This window comes from Gallinula chloropus, assembly GCF_964237585.1.
Source record: "Gallinula chloropus genome assembly, chromosome: 7".
In the NCBI taxonomy this organism is placed as follows: domain Eukaryota; kingdom Metazoa; phylum Chordata; class Aves; order Gruiformes; family Rallidae; genus Gallinula; species Gallinula chloropus.
Genome location: NC_140092.1, coordinates 15,679,990 through 15,695,396, shown reverse-complemented (window position 1 = coordinate 15,695,396; position 15,407 = coordinate 15,679,990). Strand labels below are relative to the sequence as shown.

The 15,407-nt window shown below is 39.5% G+C and overlaps 1 protein-coding gene across 1 annotated transcript; it reads left to right on the top strand.

Annotated features, from left to right (window-relative positions):
• Positions 1-840: 840 nt before the first annotated feature.
• On the top strand, positions 841-15,292 carry YIPF7 (Yip1 domain family member 7). The gene is made up of 6 exons (XM_084266648.1): positions 841-913; positions 3,122-3,238; positions 4,066-4,232; positions 5,920-6,065; positions 10,838-11,019; positions 14,877-15,292. The coding sequence occupies exons 2-6, from the start codon at positions 3,123-3,125 to the stop codon at positions 15,037-15,039; spliced, it is 774 nt and encodes a 257-aa protein (XP_084122774.1). The 5' UTR covers positions 841-913; position 3,122; the 3' UTR covers positions 15,040-15,292.
• The last annotated feature ends 115 nt before the right edge of the window (positions 15,293-15,407 follow it).

Below are 15,407 nucleotides of genomic sequence, written 5' to 3'. Positions count from 1 at the left end.
ATAATATATCCCACTTAATGTCCCATTCCTTAAATTAACCAGCCCAAGCGCTCATTGGGAAGCTATCCAATAAATAAGTGGAAAAGGCAGCACCTGTTGTGACTGGTTAAGTATCTGATACTAAAGCACGTGTAAGTAGAAAAGGTGTCTTTGAAGTTTAAATGTTATTTCAAAATCCATACTGTGCTACAAGTTTTCTAGTCATCAGGACTCTAGAACTGAGGTTTGTAATGTTTTATTTATACCGGGTCAGGTAAGAAAAGGGGTCTCATGCTGAGCATTGCATGAAAAAGATTAGCCATGAATCTGATGCCTACACATTTAATAAAGGCCCTCAAAGAGCAAAGCAGGGGTCCCTAACTTTTAAGTAGAGACTTTCCCTGATCCTGGTGTGGTGGGTGCTGGACTGCTTTGCTTAGGGACACAAGGTCCTGAAGAGGCAAAGGGGCCTTGAAGAATGGGATCCTGGCCTTGAACTAGGTGGTGGACGTGGCCCTAAGGTGCCTTCAACCCCCTCCCTCTGCCATGGGTGTCCCAGGGGTGTTAAAACTTTTAAATATCTAACAGCTTGTGAAGGCTCTGTTAAGATCTTCATAAATACCTACTTAAGAAGGAAGCTCTAAACAGCAATTTATATTATTGGGTTGAAGTATATAGAACAGTGTGTATTCATTTTGTTCTGATTGCCTGGAGGACTCCTATCCTTCTCTGATTATTGTTGTTCTCATTAAATGATGGCCTTGATATTGACAGGTTGTGAGGGTTTTTTTCCTTCATATGCATCTGTTCAAAGATCAAATTTAGAGTCTTATAAATAGCACTAAGCTGATCCCTGTTGAAGCAAGAGGATATTTTAGGTGTTCTCCGACATGTAAATACAACAGGCTGGAGTTTTCATCAAATATCTTAAAAAGTAAGTAACCTTAGTCCCAAATTCTTTTGAAAAATATATTTATCTTTTCTGAACTCCTTTACACAGGGTGTAGCAAACCTGGTTATGTAATTATGCAAAGAACACAAAAGACTTACTAGAATGGCACTATTGCGGTAGAGGTACCATTTATAGGTTTTTAAAAAACATTCTCTGTAAAATCTTTATTGAACAAATGCATAACTAGTGTGCAATTCCAAATAAAACTACAGTAAATTAATTGTATTTTTAAAAATTAAGTACAATTAATTTATATAATTTCATATTTACTATATAACAATTATTTCTCTTCTACATTTGGAAATCCTGTATGATTGGTCAGCAGTTAAAGAAATAATGTAAGAATAACTTCTGCTTTGAATGTTCTAGGTAAATAAAGGAATTGGGTCCCCACCGATTAGTCTGATTATGGGATGCAATATAGAAACTTTCATATGCAGCATTTCAAGGTCCCTGATGAAATACTAATCTTTATAACTTTTCCCTTTGCAAAGATCTTTTCCATCAGCAGCATGTGCTTGATAAATATAGAGATAGCTATCAGAGTAACCATGAAGAGGAAAAGCTTATTTTTACCAGTGGCATCTGTAAAAGTTGGAAAAGAAGGCAAAAGTGAAGAAAACAGGAAATGTGAGGGGAGATGAATATCTTACATGAAATTCTAACTAAATTCGATGTGGTCACGGTTATCAGTCAGGTTATATAACGTCTCTGTATGCTTTAAGAGTTTAACCACATAAATGCTAGCCAAGTGGTGAAACACATGTGGACATCTACACAATTACAGGCAAATCCAGCTCAGCCCATTTCCTAAATCCTGACTTGAGCTGTGAGGAGAGAGGTTTCAAAGGGATCTCATGAATGAATACACCCCTCTGATGGGAGGGAGTAAAGATGACAAAGCCAGGCTTTATAAACCCCAATTGGACATGGACCTCAGCAGCCCGCTGCTGGTGAGGCTGCTTTGGGCATGGGGTTGGACCAGGGGATACCTTGAGGTGTCCTCAAGGTCCTCCAGCCTCAATCCATTGGTGGTTGGAGGACTCCCTGAATCTATGGACTACTCCGAGCATATATAATGCCTTTGCTGCCTGTGGCTCAACATAGAGGTAACACTGAAGGAAAATAATCTTCTTATAAGTCTGTCCTTATGTCATGGATACTTGTACTGAAGGCATGGAATTATTTGTCTTGGTGGAGCTGGCAGTTTTGAAGCTGCTTTGTGGATTTATAGTCAGCCATGCTACTAACATGAGATGCACCTAGAACGAATCTAAGAATTAATAAAATTATGTTTACAATTGGAAACACTTTATAACACCAAAAGGTGCATGTGGTTTTACAGAGCCAATGTGCTTCTTTTCCTACGTAGCTTCTATATGACCCAGAAAACCAGGGACGCCTACACATGGTGTACATGAAATGTGTAACATTCAAATCGTTACAAAACCAGGAGTGACCCCATCCTAGGTTAGGCACAGTGTAGAAGGGAAAGCAGACAAATTGTGCCTTTTTCAATTACCTACAGAGCAGAACTATGGCTCAGCAAGAATGGAAGTTGTGTGTCTTCATGCCTGCTTTTTTTTCTTTACTATCCAATCAGTTATTCAGTATGCTCTTCTCCCCAAAGTCGTGCAGCTAACCAGTGAGACTGTTTATCTGGTACTCCTAACATGCCAGCTATAGTGTTTTTAAACAGAAACCACAAAATCTGTAAATACATTTGTATTTTTCCAGTGGTTTGTTGTGGTCATGTATGAAATTGCTAAGCACAAATAGCTGAAATTAGTAATTGAGTTTTAAGCAAAAAAGAAATGTTAGAAAAAGCAATCTCTAAGGATTCAGATATGGACACAACATTCTTTTAAAATAGGAAAATGAACTGTGTAAAAGGATGGTTTACTTGATGACTTTTCCAAATTGACTTAAGTTATCTTTCGTAATAGTAACAGCACCATTTGCAAATTAATCTTCAGTCATCAGTGACAACAGAAGATTATTTTGTCATAACAAATGAATGCAGAGTCTTTTTTTTGTTACTTGCCAATGATCATGAGTTTCTTTGGAAAGATTCTCTTGCTTGTGGGCTTAAGGTTTGCTGTTTGCATTTTGGTTTAGAACAGTTCAAAATGAATATTGACTTGTTCCAAAGGCTATTTTATCAGTACTTACAATCTTTTTTCCAACCAGAATGTCAAATTTCGAGCAGTTTCACCTTGACTTTTACCAGTCCAGTTATACCATAGATGACCAGGAAGGAAGTTACAACAGTTACGGGTCTAATGAAAAACTCTGTGGAAGCAGAAAGTAAGTATGCTAAGAAAAAAAGGAAAAAGAGAGAGAGAAAAGGCGATATATCTCAAATTTCAAATTTCAGTTAAATAAGAGTTTCAGGCTTGGTTTATGCCTTCTAGTCATACAGAAATAAAATCATATAGAATAATAATTAAGGAATCATAGAAAATAGAGCGGGAAAGAGTTCAGGAGATCATCTAGACTTTTCCCAAGGCTGAATTACTTCTAATTAAACTTTTCTCTATAAAGGATTGGGTTCTGTGCTACTCTTATATGTGCAGATGTTGCAGATGTTACGAGTTATTTCCCTAATTAGAGTGACTGAGCTTCATGTTATTAAGGTGGATTTTGGGGCACATGTTGCTACAAATTCTTTAGGCTCTTTCCCAGATTCAGAAAAAACAAATACCTAAATATATGGCTCTTTCATTAGCAGTGCAGACGTATCTGAGGAATGTCCCTAGGCTGCTTGCTTGACAAGTGAGGGGTGCCTAAATTTGTGGGTATCTTCACAGCTCCTGAATTCTCTTTCCCCTCACCCCAAGCCTGGGGTCTTGCCCTGTGCCATGAGCTGGACAGGCACAGAGGTGGGTTTGATGGGTGCAACATTCTTGCAGGCTGACAAGGAGCCCTGCCTGGTATCAGAGGGGGTTGCAGCGATGGGAATTGAAGCCATGGTCGGATGCTCACCATTCACCACACATGGAAGTCACAGTGCTTAGGAACTTTTCCAAATTACTTACATTGAAAATAGTTCACACATGGGCAAGCAGCTTTAAGCTCATGTGATTTTTCTTGTTGCAATTACTTCTTTTGCTGTGATTTGATTCTTGTCCTAGGAGCCAGGCAGGAGAGCAACCTCCAGCCGGTGCTTTTGCCCCATCAGACATGTGTCTGTCCTCTCAGACCTACACAGGTCAGATTTTGCAGCCAACATACAGCCCGGACACCCTCTCTCCCCTCAGTTATGCTGATGGATTTGATGAGGAACCTCCTTTGCTAGAAGGTAAAAATAAACCCACTGACGACGTGCATGATTCCTGGGGTTGCCTATGCTTTTCCCTGCCAGCTAGTGGCAGTCACTAGAGAAACTGCAGCAGAGCTGCCAAACGTGGCTTTGTGAGCTCCAGCCAAGAGCCCTTGGCCCCCAAATCTACATTTTCTTACTCACATTCGCCATTCAGCCCTAGGGCCGGTACAGTGTACACTTGACTGCCACTAGATGACAGCATAACAATGTTTTGCATTCATGTTGCCAATTTTTTTTTTTTTTTTTTCTTTAGTCTGTCTATCCTGAATACGTATTGGATCATCTATAATTAATACTGGTAATAATCCAGTTTTGCATATCTAGTATATAAATTTAATGGTTTGACCATGCTAAATAGCTTGTTTCAGCGGGAAAGAAATTGAGAAAGCTGCTTTCAGCGTCAATTAGTTCATCATTTAACTACATGGACAATGTCATTCTTTGTGATGACTGAACCATCCAAATGCTAGGGGCTGATTTTGTAGCTTACAAAATGCTTAAAAGAATTTGTGTGTGATTATTTTAGCATAATGTAAAAAGAGCATCTTCAGCCTGCTTTTGCGTACTGGAAGGCAAGTGGGTTTGTTACTACATAAAAGATGCTCCTACCGCTCCTTTAAAGCAGCAAGAGCACTCTATTTCATACAGATAACTGTTCAATCTGTACCTCTCACACCTCCAAGCATTTGACTCTGCAGACAGCCCACCCTGTGAAAAGGATCTTGAAATACAACTGCCTCTGATCCACAGGGTTTCAGAGATGTTCCTGTCTGCGTATCACATAAATCTAACCAAAGACACACATTTTAATACAGAATAACTTTATTTATATGATGATTTGACTCAGCTCAAGATGACGGATTGTAGAATAAAGTAAAGACTTGGCTTTCCAAAGAGATCTAACACACTGTCAGTCCCGGGAACTGTGGCACCCAGTTCTGAGCTTCCCTTGCTGGATCATCTCAGGGAAGATGATTACTCTTGCAAGCCAAAGTGTTTCTGCAGAAGTTACAGGAGAAATCTTTGCCCCCATAAAGTTGATGGCAGAATTCCCATTGATTTTAATAGGGAAGGATTTTGTTTTGTTTCTAGGGGTCCTCAATAATTACTTTTTAAATGGAAAAAAAAAGATAAAAAAGCTTATAAAGCACTGCAAAAAATATTATTAACTTGCCTTGAAGGGAAGAATGTCATTTTTAAGTCCCTCTGGCAGTTCAGGCTTAAGGCACTTCTCTTGTCAGATTTGCCAGAATTAAAGCATACATCTCTGTCCTCGGTGTTTTAAAGTACCGTGAATCCTGCAGTTACTGTTAATTAGCATATTTTTCAACATCTAAGATAGCATGGCATTAGATATATGTGTTTTAGATGCAGGAAAAACAAATATTAACTCAAAAATGCCAAGGGCATTTTTTGGTTCACTGCCTAAAATTGGATTTAATAAATTAATATTCCAATTTAGAATCAGAGCTGACTCCCAGATATACTGGGTAGATAAGCAGGGACAGCATGTTCCCTCTGTAGAATACATCATCCTACCAAATCATCTTCATTAAAGCAATTAGTTTGTTTGCTTGTTTGGGATTTTGTGATAGCAAATGTGTTTCTCTAACAGCATTGTTTCCTTGTGAGCAATTAACAATCCTGGAATCTCTCCTTGCAGAACTTGGGATCAATTTTGAGCATATATGGCAAAAAACACTAACAGTTCTAAATCCAATGAAGCCCGCAGATGGCAGCATCATGAACGAGACAGACCTCACTGGACCTATGGTTTTCTGTTTGGCCCTCGGAGCAACATTGCTGATGGTAGGATGTGACAGATATCTTCTAAAAAGTTAGTGCCTAGGTGCTAATGCACATGAGGTTGCAGAATATGTAGCACTAGCATAAAATGAGTCGTTCGCTGCCATTTGTTCTGAGATTATTTATTAAAAAGCCTCCTTGCTGTGACAGTGCCTATGGAAAGTTTACATGTAATCCAGAGTCAATACAGGCTACTTCCAGTAGACAGAACAGACAGCACCATTTTTTGGGGTGGGATTTAGTATGAACAAAGGACAGGTTTGTGCAGTGTGTATCCTGGGGAGGGTCTGAACACCCAAAGCATAGCAGCATGCGCTAGGTAAGGACCTACTGAGGAGGTTTTAAAGGAGGGAATAAAGAGGCATAGACGGCCAGCTCCTGTTTTGAAATTATCTTCTCTCAATGTTACATATCAACAAATTATCTTTATGTAACTACTATAATTTGAAAAATGAAGTGGAAACAGATTTTTCCCTCCTGCCTCAAATTTGCAATACCTTCCTATAAATTTTGCTAGGGCTTTTTTACTTTATATTCTTTCTCTACATCATCTGCTAAACAAAATACGGTGGCCAGTGTTTAACCCCTTTCCTCTTTATGAATATAGCTTTCCTAGGGGAGGAAAGTTGAGCAGGGGTTGCACACTACTCCTAAATTCATCTATTTATCACCGACAACAGGGGCTCTCTGGTGCTGAAGTACAGCTCCGATTGTTGGCAGCGATTTATCAGGCAGGGATAAGGTGGGACCATTCTGGGAAGAGCTTTACTGCTCTAGCAACTGAGGTGAGAGAAACGGGGCTCTAATTCTCCATTTCCTCTGTGATAAATAGTGCTGAATCAGAAGAGTCTTGCAAGTTCTTACTCAATTTGTAATGTCAGTGCAGTACCTTGAATGTGCAAGCTGCAATATAAATGGCGAGTATTATTATTATTTATGTCCCTATAAAAATAAAAATCCTTTAAAAGGGTGGAAGCAGCACGAGGAGAGGGAGTAAAAGGAGAAGGTGGGAAGCTAGAGAAGACAGGCTATTTTCCATCTGGAGAAGTAAAGATATGAGGTGAATAAAAGGAGAAAGTGTTCAATTGATTATAATCAGGAAAATGGAAGGGAAGCTGAAAGGAAGGAATGATGAAAAAAAAAGGTTGCTGTTGATTTGGCTCCCTGGATAGCCAACAATTATAATGAATATTAAAGTACAATTATTGAAATAAATTACTTTAATTGCCATATTTATTCTGGGATATTAAGTATTTTAAGTATCATTAGAAAAACAACTATTTTCAGTGCTTCAGTTTTAGGTCAGCAAAAGTCCTCTGATACGATCTAGCATTTTTGTGCCACAACTTCACAGCAATAAGTCGATGGGATTTCCATGGGCTATCTTACAAATTCAGGCGTCTCATTTTATCTCAGATGCATTTGAATACTAAAGAGGCTCTTCAGCTGTGTAAGCTATGATATCCTTCTGTACTTGAATAATTCTCTTCTAATAGCACCAGGAACATAATTTGGTTGAGAGCTTGTTTCCAAAAATAATTTATAAATTTTATTTAGTTTCAGCTTTTTAACTATGGAAAAATATGCAAAGATATTCTTCAAATGGTAGCAGCTCTTTCAGAGCACACAAAAAAAGAGGAAAGGATTGTTAGCCTGGTAGCTGACTTGATCTTCCTTGTGCTGGTGCAAAACAGGGCAGTTCCATTGCAGATAGACAAAGAAGAGCAGAGCGGAAGTTAGCAGAAGCCCGAGCCTCAGCTGCTTTGCATTTTACATAGTCATTTGTATGAAATCAGCCCTCCCCATCCGCTTAAACTAAGGATAGTAGTACCCTCCCTTGGCGGATGCAAACAGGCACACAGAGTCTGACTTTCTTCTAACCTTGTTCCTTCCGCAGGACAAATTTAGCTCTTTCCATTCATCAAAGCCTGCCAGACTAATCAAGCCTGATTCTGGTTTTGCTTACATCACTGTGAGTTGGGAGTATTCCCACGTGTATGAGTCAATATATTTACATTTGTTAAGAAAGACCAGAATTGGAACCAACATGTTCAGCTGCTTTTTTTGTTTCCTGTCTCATTCCCCGGCACCACAAATCAAATATTTCACCAAGGCAAGATTTCAGCTAGCTGCTAGTGCCAGTGCTCCCATCATCTCCATCTGAGTAACTTCTTAATCTTAAATTAAGCTGCTAAATAATATTGTGCGGAATAATTAAGTCCACTAAACCAAACAGTCTATAACAGTGGCTTGTAGGGTTTGTATCTGTTTGCTATTCTTAGTTGGTTGGTAATAAATGATGCCCCAAACCACCAAGGATGTTAAACTTACTTCAAAACTTTAATGACGGAATTTGTAATTAATAATAATTCCAAAGAAGGGCAAGGAAGCTGATGAAGAGTCTTGAGAACAGGTTATGTGAGGCGCAGCTGAGGGAACTGGGGTTGTTTGGCCTGGAGAAAAGGAGACTGAGGAGAAACCTTATCAATCTCTACAACTACCTGAGAGGAGGTTGTAGTCAGGTGGGTGTTGGTCTCTTCTCCCAAGTAACAAGTGATAGGACAAGAGGAAATGGCCTCAAGTTGAACCAGAGGAGGTTTAGATTGGATATTGGGAAAAAAAATCCTTCATCCAAACAGTTAACAATCATATGAACAGGCTGACCAGGGAAGAGGTAGAGTCACCATCCCTGGAAGTATTCAAAAGACATGTAGATGTGGTGCTTAGAGACATGGTCTTGACAGTGCTAGGTTAATGGTTGGACTTGATGATCTTAAAGGTTTATTCCAACCTAAATTATTCTACGATTCTATCATAATCTGAGCTAATATTTCTCTCCCACAGTATTTGGTGAAGCAATTTTTCCTGATTCTTTTAGGCCAGTAGTATGCAACTACCAGCAAAGGACTCTGTACCTAAGTAGGAAGATCTTTTACACTGTTAGTTTAGGAATAAATTATTCCTTTATAGTGAAACACAGCTGCAGGGAAAAGGCCAACATTTGGGATATTGCAACCCGTCTGTACCTGACGTAACCTTGAGGACTGAAACAAGAGGAGAGCTCAGCAATGAGCCAAGTCAAAGCTGAAAACAGGATAATGGAGTTGATGTAGAGGCAAGTCCTATTAACTGACACTGCCTTTCATACAAATGTACACTGTTCTCCAACTAGAGCTGGTGAGCTGTTACATGCAACATTAGGACTTTTAGGTTGTGTCAAGACTAGGTTAGGCTCTCTCCGTTGCATTGCTTTATATCTGTCCAGTTCAAATACTGCTGGCATCCAGTGATCAGCTTCCACCCAAATGGACACATGAAGAGGGGGCAGAGGAGGGTCATCACAGTTGGTTTCCTTCAGTTTTCATCAAAATGTTTGAATAAGTAAAGTGGTAGGTCTTCTCCTTAACCATCCTGGAAGAGATACTTGCAAATATTGCAATCCATGAAAAAGCTTCAATAATATTTCCACCTTATCCATCACAGGCAAATTCAACCACAAGCTACAAAATTATTAGGAAATTGAGACCCTCTATTAGTTTTGATTTTTTTGTAGTTTATCATATGCAATATATAATGCGTGCTATATATAGATGTGTGTTTGCCAGACACCTGTGTTTTAGGTATGGATATATGATTGTTTGGAGGGTGAATGCATTATGACCCTGCATTTGAGAAGTTTATTCCACGGTCCTCAGTTAGGGTTTGAGTCCCAGGTTTGAGCTTTCTTATAAAATACACATCATCTTTAGGATACAAAGTTCCAACACAAACAAAACCATCATCCCAATTGCTGTTTATTTCTGATGTACAACTGTTTATTTCGGATGGGCAGGTGTCAAAGCAGCAGTATTGTATAGGCAGAATTCAGTATTTAATTTGGTAATATTCAACAGCCTTGTATGAGTGTTCATTTTTGGGAAGGAACAATGCCATTGTGCCTGGAGATGATCCTTCAGAGCAATGGTGGGAGATGAAATCGGTGGTGCTGTGGCCACTGTTGCCTGTTGTATTAGCTTTGCAAAGAAATTAGAAAACATCAGACTCCAGGATGTACGGCTGGTACCTTTCGCAGGCACTAAATTCTCAAAAAGGAATAAGACCTGGAGGCTAAAAAAAAACATCTAGGGAATTTTTCATTTGTTGGAACAAAAAGAGGAACACAAGCTGACTGTTACTACTAAGGTTTATGTTGAAATGAACATGTATTGGTCTAACCTCAGAGATGTCTTTCCCATGGTAGTCAAGGGGAAGAATGGACATGTTCATCCTGAAAACCAGCATACTTTCAGTACAAGTTTACTAGTTTCTTGTAGGCCCGCTTAAAGCTGCATTTTTTTTTTCATATTAAGTAACTGGTCATCATTTTACTTAAGACACTTTTCCACAGCCTCATGTTAACACCTATTGAAAGACTTTTCCTGACACTAAAATGTGCTTTCTGTAATTTCTTCTCCATTTGTTCCTGGTTAGACTTTCCCAAGTGTCCCCAACCAACTCCTGTCCTATTCAGAGCCTAATTACAGTAGGACTGAGAATCAACCTTATAACTTTAAATTAGCAACAAGCACATTTTCACGATTATACCTTGGATTTTTTGGATGCAAAAATCACCCAAAAAATATCAGCTGTGATGTACAATTGAACTGACGTAGGCGAAGTGAAGAGAAAGTGACAAGAAAAAGGAACAAACCTAGTGCTCGCCGTCTGTCTTCTCCTACCGCTTTGCGATCGCTTGCTCACTTCTGATGCTTCCTGCTTACTCATTTATATTCCAGGCAGGAAAAGTGCATTTCGGCTATGTATATGGCATGAGTGCCATTGGGTGCCTTGCTATGCATGCCCTACTGAACCTGATGAGCGTCCCAGGAGTCTCCCATGGCTGTGTTGCAAGTGTCTTGGGCTATTGCCTGCTGCCCATGGTGATCTTGTCCTCTTCTGCAGTCATCTTCTCACTACAGTAAGTACCATTATGGGGCTACAGGAATCATATAGAGGACAGTTAAGTTGGAAGGCTGGTGTTAGGCAAAACGCTTTGTAAATGGTTATGTAGTGAATTTTAGCTTTCAAAACTGAAGCTGGTTCTCTAGGTCTCTTTTTGTTCATGGCACCAGGTTCCCATCCTTACACTTCCTTGCCTTCTGCAGACCAAATTCCATGTGACAGAATGAAATAACTGGTCAACACTTCATGATTTGGAGTATTAGAACAAGTGTTTAAGATGTAGCAGAGTCACATACTCTGAAGTATGGTTGTGGTGTAATTGCAAACCTGAAAATAACTTTGAAAACTTTGAAAAACCAAATGTGTGGTGGCGTATGTGTCTGTGCATGTGTGTGGGGGGTGTTCAGTAATATGCCTATGAATAGGAAATTTATATGCAAGCCTCTCCTTCCTCCTCATTCTGTAAGCCTTTTGAGATACAGACTGTGTTTACCTCCCTGTTCGCATGCAGCAAAGTACAAGGAAGCTCCAGGTCTTGCCTGAAGGCCTTGAGCAGTACTTTTATCTGTTCTTACACATTATTAATAACAGGTCTCCTCCATAGTCATTGTTGTTCACTCACATTTTTAACTCTCCGATCTGTAGCGTATGGGACTTGGCAGTTGATGTATAACAAAGTGCCTCTGTTTTTCTTTGCAAAAAGCAGCACTTTTATGTAAGAATTTCTTATTTTTAAAGGAAACTCTATAGTCGTATCAAGATTTTGGCACAATCCTATCTGTGTGTTTCTTTAGAGCTGTGATGGGTTAACTGGACCATATTAAAGTGTTTCTGAGCTGTCCTTGATGGGGTGAACAGTAGCGACACTGAAGAAGCTCTTCATTCTCTGTTCTCCTACACTTCCCATATTTTCTTGATTAACCTGTTTAATAATCCACCCTAATAAAAGGTGCAGATACATAATAGCAGGACAGATGGTGCTAACTCCAAACCAGCTGTTACAAGTGTGCAGGGTACTGTTGTCTGTTCAAGGAATCCCCAAGCACACACCACACATTTGTAAAATCCTGCAAATTTATAGAAAACACATCTTTCTACGAACTGTAAATGCTACAATGGGATAACCTTTACAGAATTCTAGCATTATTTCTGAAATTAATTGATAATATTAAGTGCCTATCGGTAGGATTCTGCAGTCCTTTCTCATTCACTGTATAAAATTGCTGGAATGTAGAAATTACCAAGGTTAACTGTAACAAACATACTATTAAAATTAAGTGATAACTTTTTAATCCAACATACACTTCATTATTTTTTATTTTAAAAACTTTCTTTGAATGGCAAAGGAAAGACAGCAATGCATGAATGATTTTTTTTTTCTAATATTGGTAAAAATGTTATTTCTGTCCATTTCAGATTGTCAGGAACTAACTTCAATGTTTGTTTTCACAGAAAATATACATAAGGTAATGCACACATTGAAGATAGTAATCCAACAGTTTTCAGGATTAGCTATTTCACTGTAACTACATAAAGGAAACTAGGGAACCTGTTGGGTGCCGAAGACCAGCCCTCTTATGCAAAGTTGCAGGGAACCAGACAGTCTCAAAGCTTTATTTGTGCCCATCTGTGCTGCCATAATGTCTGAGCCCCAGCTGATCATGCCACCTCTCTGGGAGAAACATCAGCAGGCATTTTTTCCTGGAAAAAACTACAATTCCTTAATATCACTTCTCTGAACAGAACAGTCAGGTTATTTATTTCACTAAACAGTGAAGGAAATCAGTGTAAATGTAGAGAAAAGTATTTCTTAGACCCATCAGATGCAAAGGACCCCTTTGATGACCATACCTGCACGTTGTGAGAGAGAGGAGTGAAGAGGGACCATTCATGCCTGTCTCCTCCAAGTCAGTCAAGTGCCAGTCCTTTTGGGCACTGTGAATGTGACATCTGCCTTTTGTCACTCTCCCATGCTTGAAGATTTGGCCCTCATGGACATGCCAGGCACAAGATCTCTACTAAAGCCAAACCTTTAGCTGCTAGATCAAGGACTGAATTAATAAGTGCACAGAAGTATCTCTTGACTCCAATATGATTTTATGCCACCTTTCCATCCTGCTCACTCCAGTCCTGGAACAAGCCATGAGAGGTCATTGGACTTCAGTGCAAGGCAGAACAGCCACAGTTCTAAATTGTTCTACCTTGTGATAGCCCCCTAAAGACTCATTATATTAGCTGAAAACTGTCATTGCACAGTATGTTCCTGTTACATCCCGTCTCTCTGCCACCATGGGTACCTGCTCAAAGAGCCATCCCTACCAGCTCTGAATTTCTGGCTAACTGTGTAAGTGAGCATCTTAGCATCTCCACTTCGGACAGAGGCCATGAACTTGGTTCACAGAGCCCAGTGTAATTTCCCAGAATCCCACTGTCCAGGTTTAAAGGCACATTTAAGCCGAGGATATTAAATCAAAGGGTCTTTAATGTTTTATTTTTAACAGGTTGAAATTGCAATGAGGTGCTGAGTCACCTTAAAATCAATTCTCTCCTTCCTCCCCAAAGTCCCAAGAGCTGACACAACCAACTATCTCATTGGCCTGGAGACTGGATTGCCAAGAAATGACCTATTTTATGTGATATAACTGCATTAAGTAAACCAAGCCAGTTAAATAACGAGAACCTTACTCATGGATTAGTTGCAATAATATTTATGGCCACTTTTTTTGATAATTGGACCTAAGTAGGGATACATAGTCTGTTTTCCACTTCTGGTTCTGTTTTGCTGTTATGTCGAAAGAGTGGGGCATCAGTTAGTCCTTTAGCAAGTGGCAGGGATTCATTCATTCATTCTCAAAGTCCTTGAGACTGACACAGCAAAAGCGTGTAATGCAGCTGACCTGATTAGGTACTTCAGCAGCGTATTGCGCGCATGATCTCATGCATTTTACAGAAGCAGGCTGCAAATACAGAGTGCAAATAAAGCATATGTGAAACATTATTTATTGGCAAGACTTCGTTCCTCCAGGTTTTAATAGTGAGCTCTCCGTGATCTGCAGCAATATTTCAGTGGGTTTTTGACCATGGTCCCACAGTCATCAGTTCTCCAGGCCACCTGCACTTGAGAGGTGGAAACACCACTTTAGGAGGGCCCAGCTGTCCCAGATGGGCAGTGTGGAAAGTCACCAACCATCCTTTCAGTGTGCAGAGGGGGGTGCCAGGATGAGCTAAGTACTTTGTCTTAGTGTTTCTTTTCCCATCCCTTACTTTCTACTCGGTGTACACCCTTTTTTATAAAGACCTGGTGAACTTTCTGCTGGGAGGCAGTCAACATTTTTCTGCCCAGTCAGTTGAGGTGTGAGGCTCAAAGTGCCTCATTGTTGCTCCTCAGAGTCCAAGGTGCACTTAAAACCTGTGCCGTATGTTACAGAAATGCAACCCTCCCAGGTCATCAGGGTGCCTGATGGAAGAGTAGGTCTGTAGCATCATTTTAAATGCTAACAACTTCTACAAGGGGATTTTGGCTGCAATAAGATCTTTACTAACTTAAAAAATTCAACTTCAGCTACTTCATCTTCTGGAGCCCCAGAATATTTATTTGGCAATGCACTTGTCCTTTTAGCAGTGCCACTGATGAAGCTGTAGCTTTTATCCATGCTGACAAAATTACCTTTTCTTTCTTTTTTTCCCTCCCTGTTACTGTTTTAATTTGTTTCTCAGGCTTGACTTGCATGATGTCAGTCAGTCCTTGGTTCTTCCAGTGGCTTTTACCTTCTCGGTAACAAGTTGCTAGGCATGAACTTGAGTTTGATAAGATTTGATGCTACATTTACTAACAAGTGGACTCTGTCTTATCTCTTTTTGTTTTTCTCCTAGGGGGATCCTGGGAACTTCGTTAGCTCTGTTTATTATTGGATGGTGCAGTTTGTCAGCCTCCAAAATTTTTACCTCTGCGTTGGCAATGGAAGGACAGCAGCTGCTTATCGCGTACCCCTGTGCTTTACTCTACGGACTTTTCGCCCTTCTAACTGTTTTCTGAGAGGCATTTTCTGGTAGCCTTATTGCAGGGCCAATGGTTATTTACTTATTTTTAGATTGCCTAGAGTTGCATTACGTTCCATTAACAAAATTAGATTATATGACTTACCTTTTATTTGCCTAATGGCTGATAATGAAATAAAGACTCAAGCTAACCCATAGGTGACTGCAATAATGGTGTTTTGAAAGTCTTACAGCTTAAATAAAAACATTTGTATTGAGAAGGTAATAAAAGTGAAAAAATGTTAAATACATGATAATTTAAAAAATATTTTCTGAGTGTTTTATATGTGATAAAATACTAGAGAGTAAATGGAAAGCAATAGTTTAAATATTTAATAGACCTGGTAAATCAAGTGAAAACACAAA

What these genes read in the sequence shown, in the direction of transcription:
- YIPF7 (XM_084266648.1), top strand. Translation starts at nt 3,123, where the DNA reads ATGTCAAATTTCGAGCAGTTTCACCTTGACTTTTACCAGTCCAGTTAT. An exon ending in TCGGAGCAACATTGCTGATG is followed by an intron (nt 6,066 to 10,837) that starts GTAGGATGTGAC and finishes TTTATATTCCAG; the next exon opens with GCAGGAAAAGTGCATTTCGG. An exon ending in GCAGTCATCTTCTCACTACA is followed by an intron (nt 11,020 to 14,876) that starts GTAAGTACCATT and finishes TTTTTCTCCTAG; the next exon opens with GGGGATCCTGGGAACTTCGT.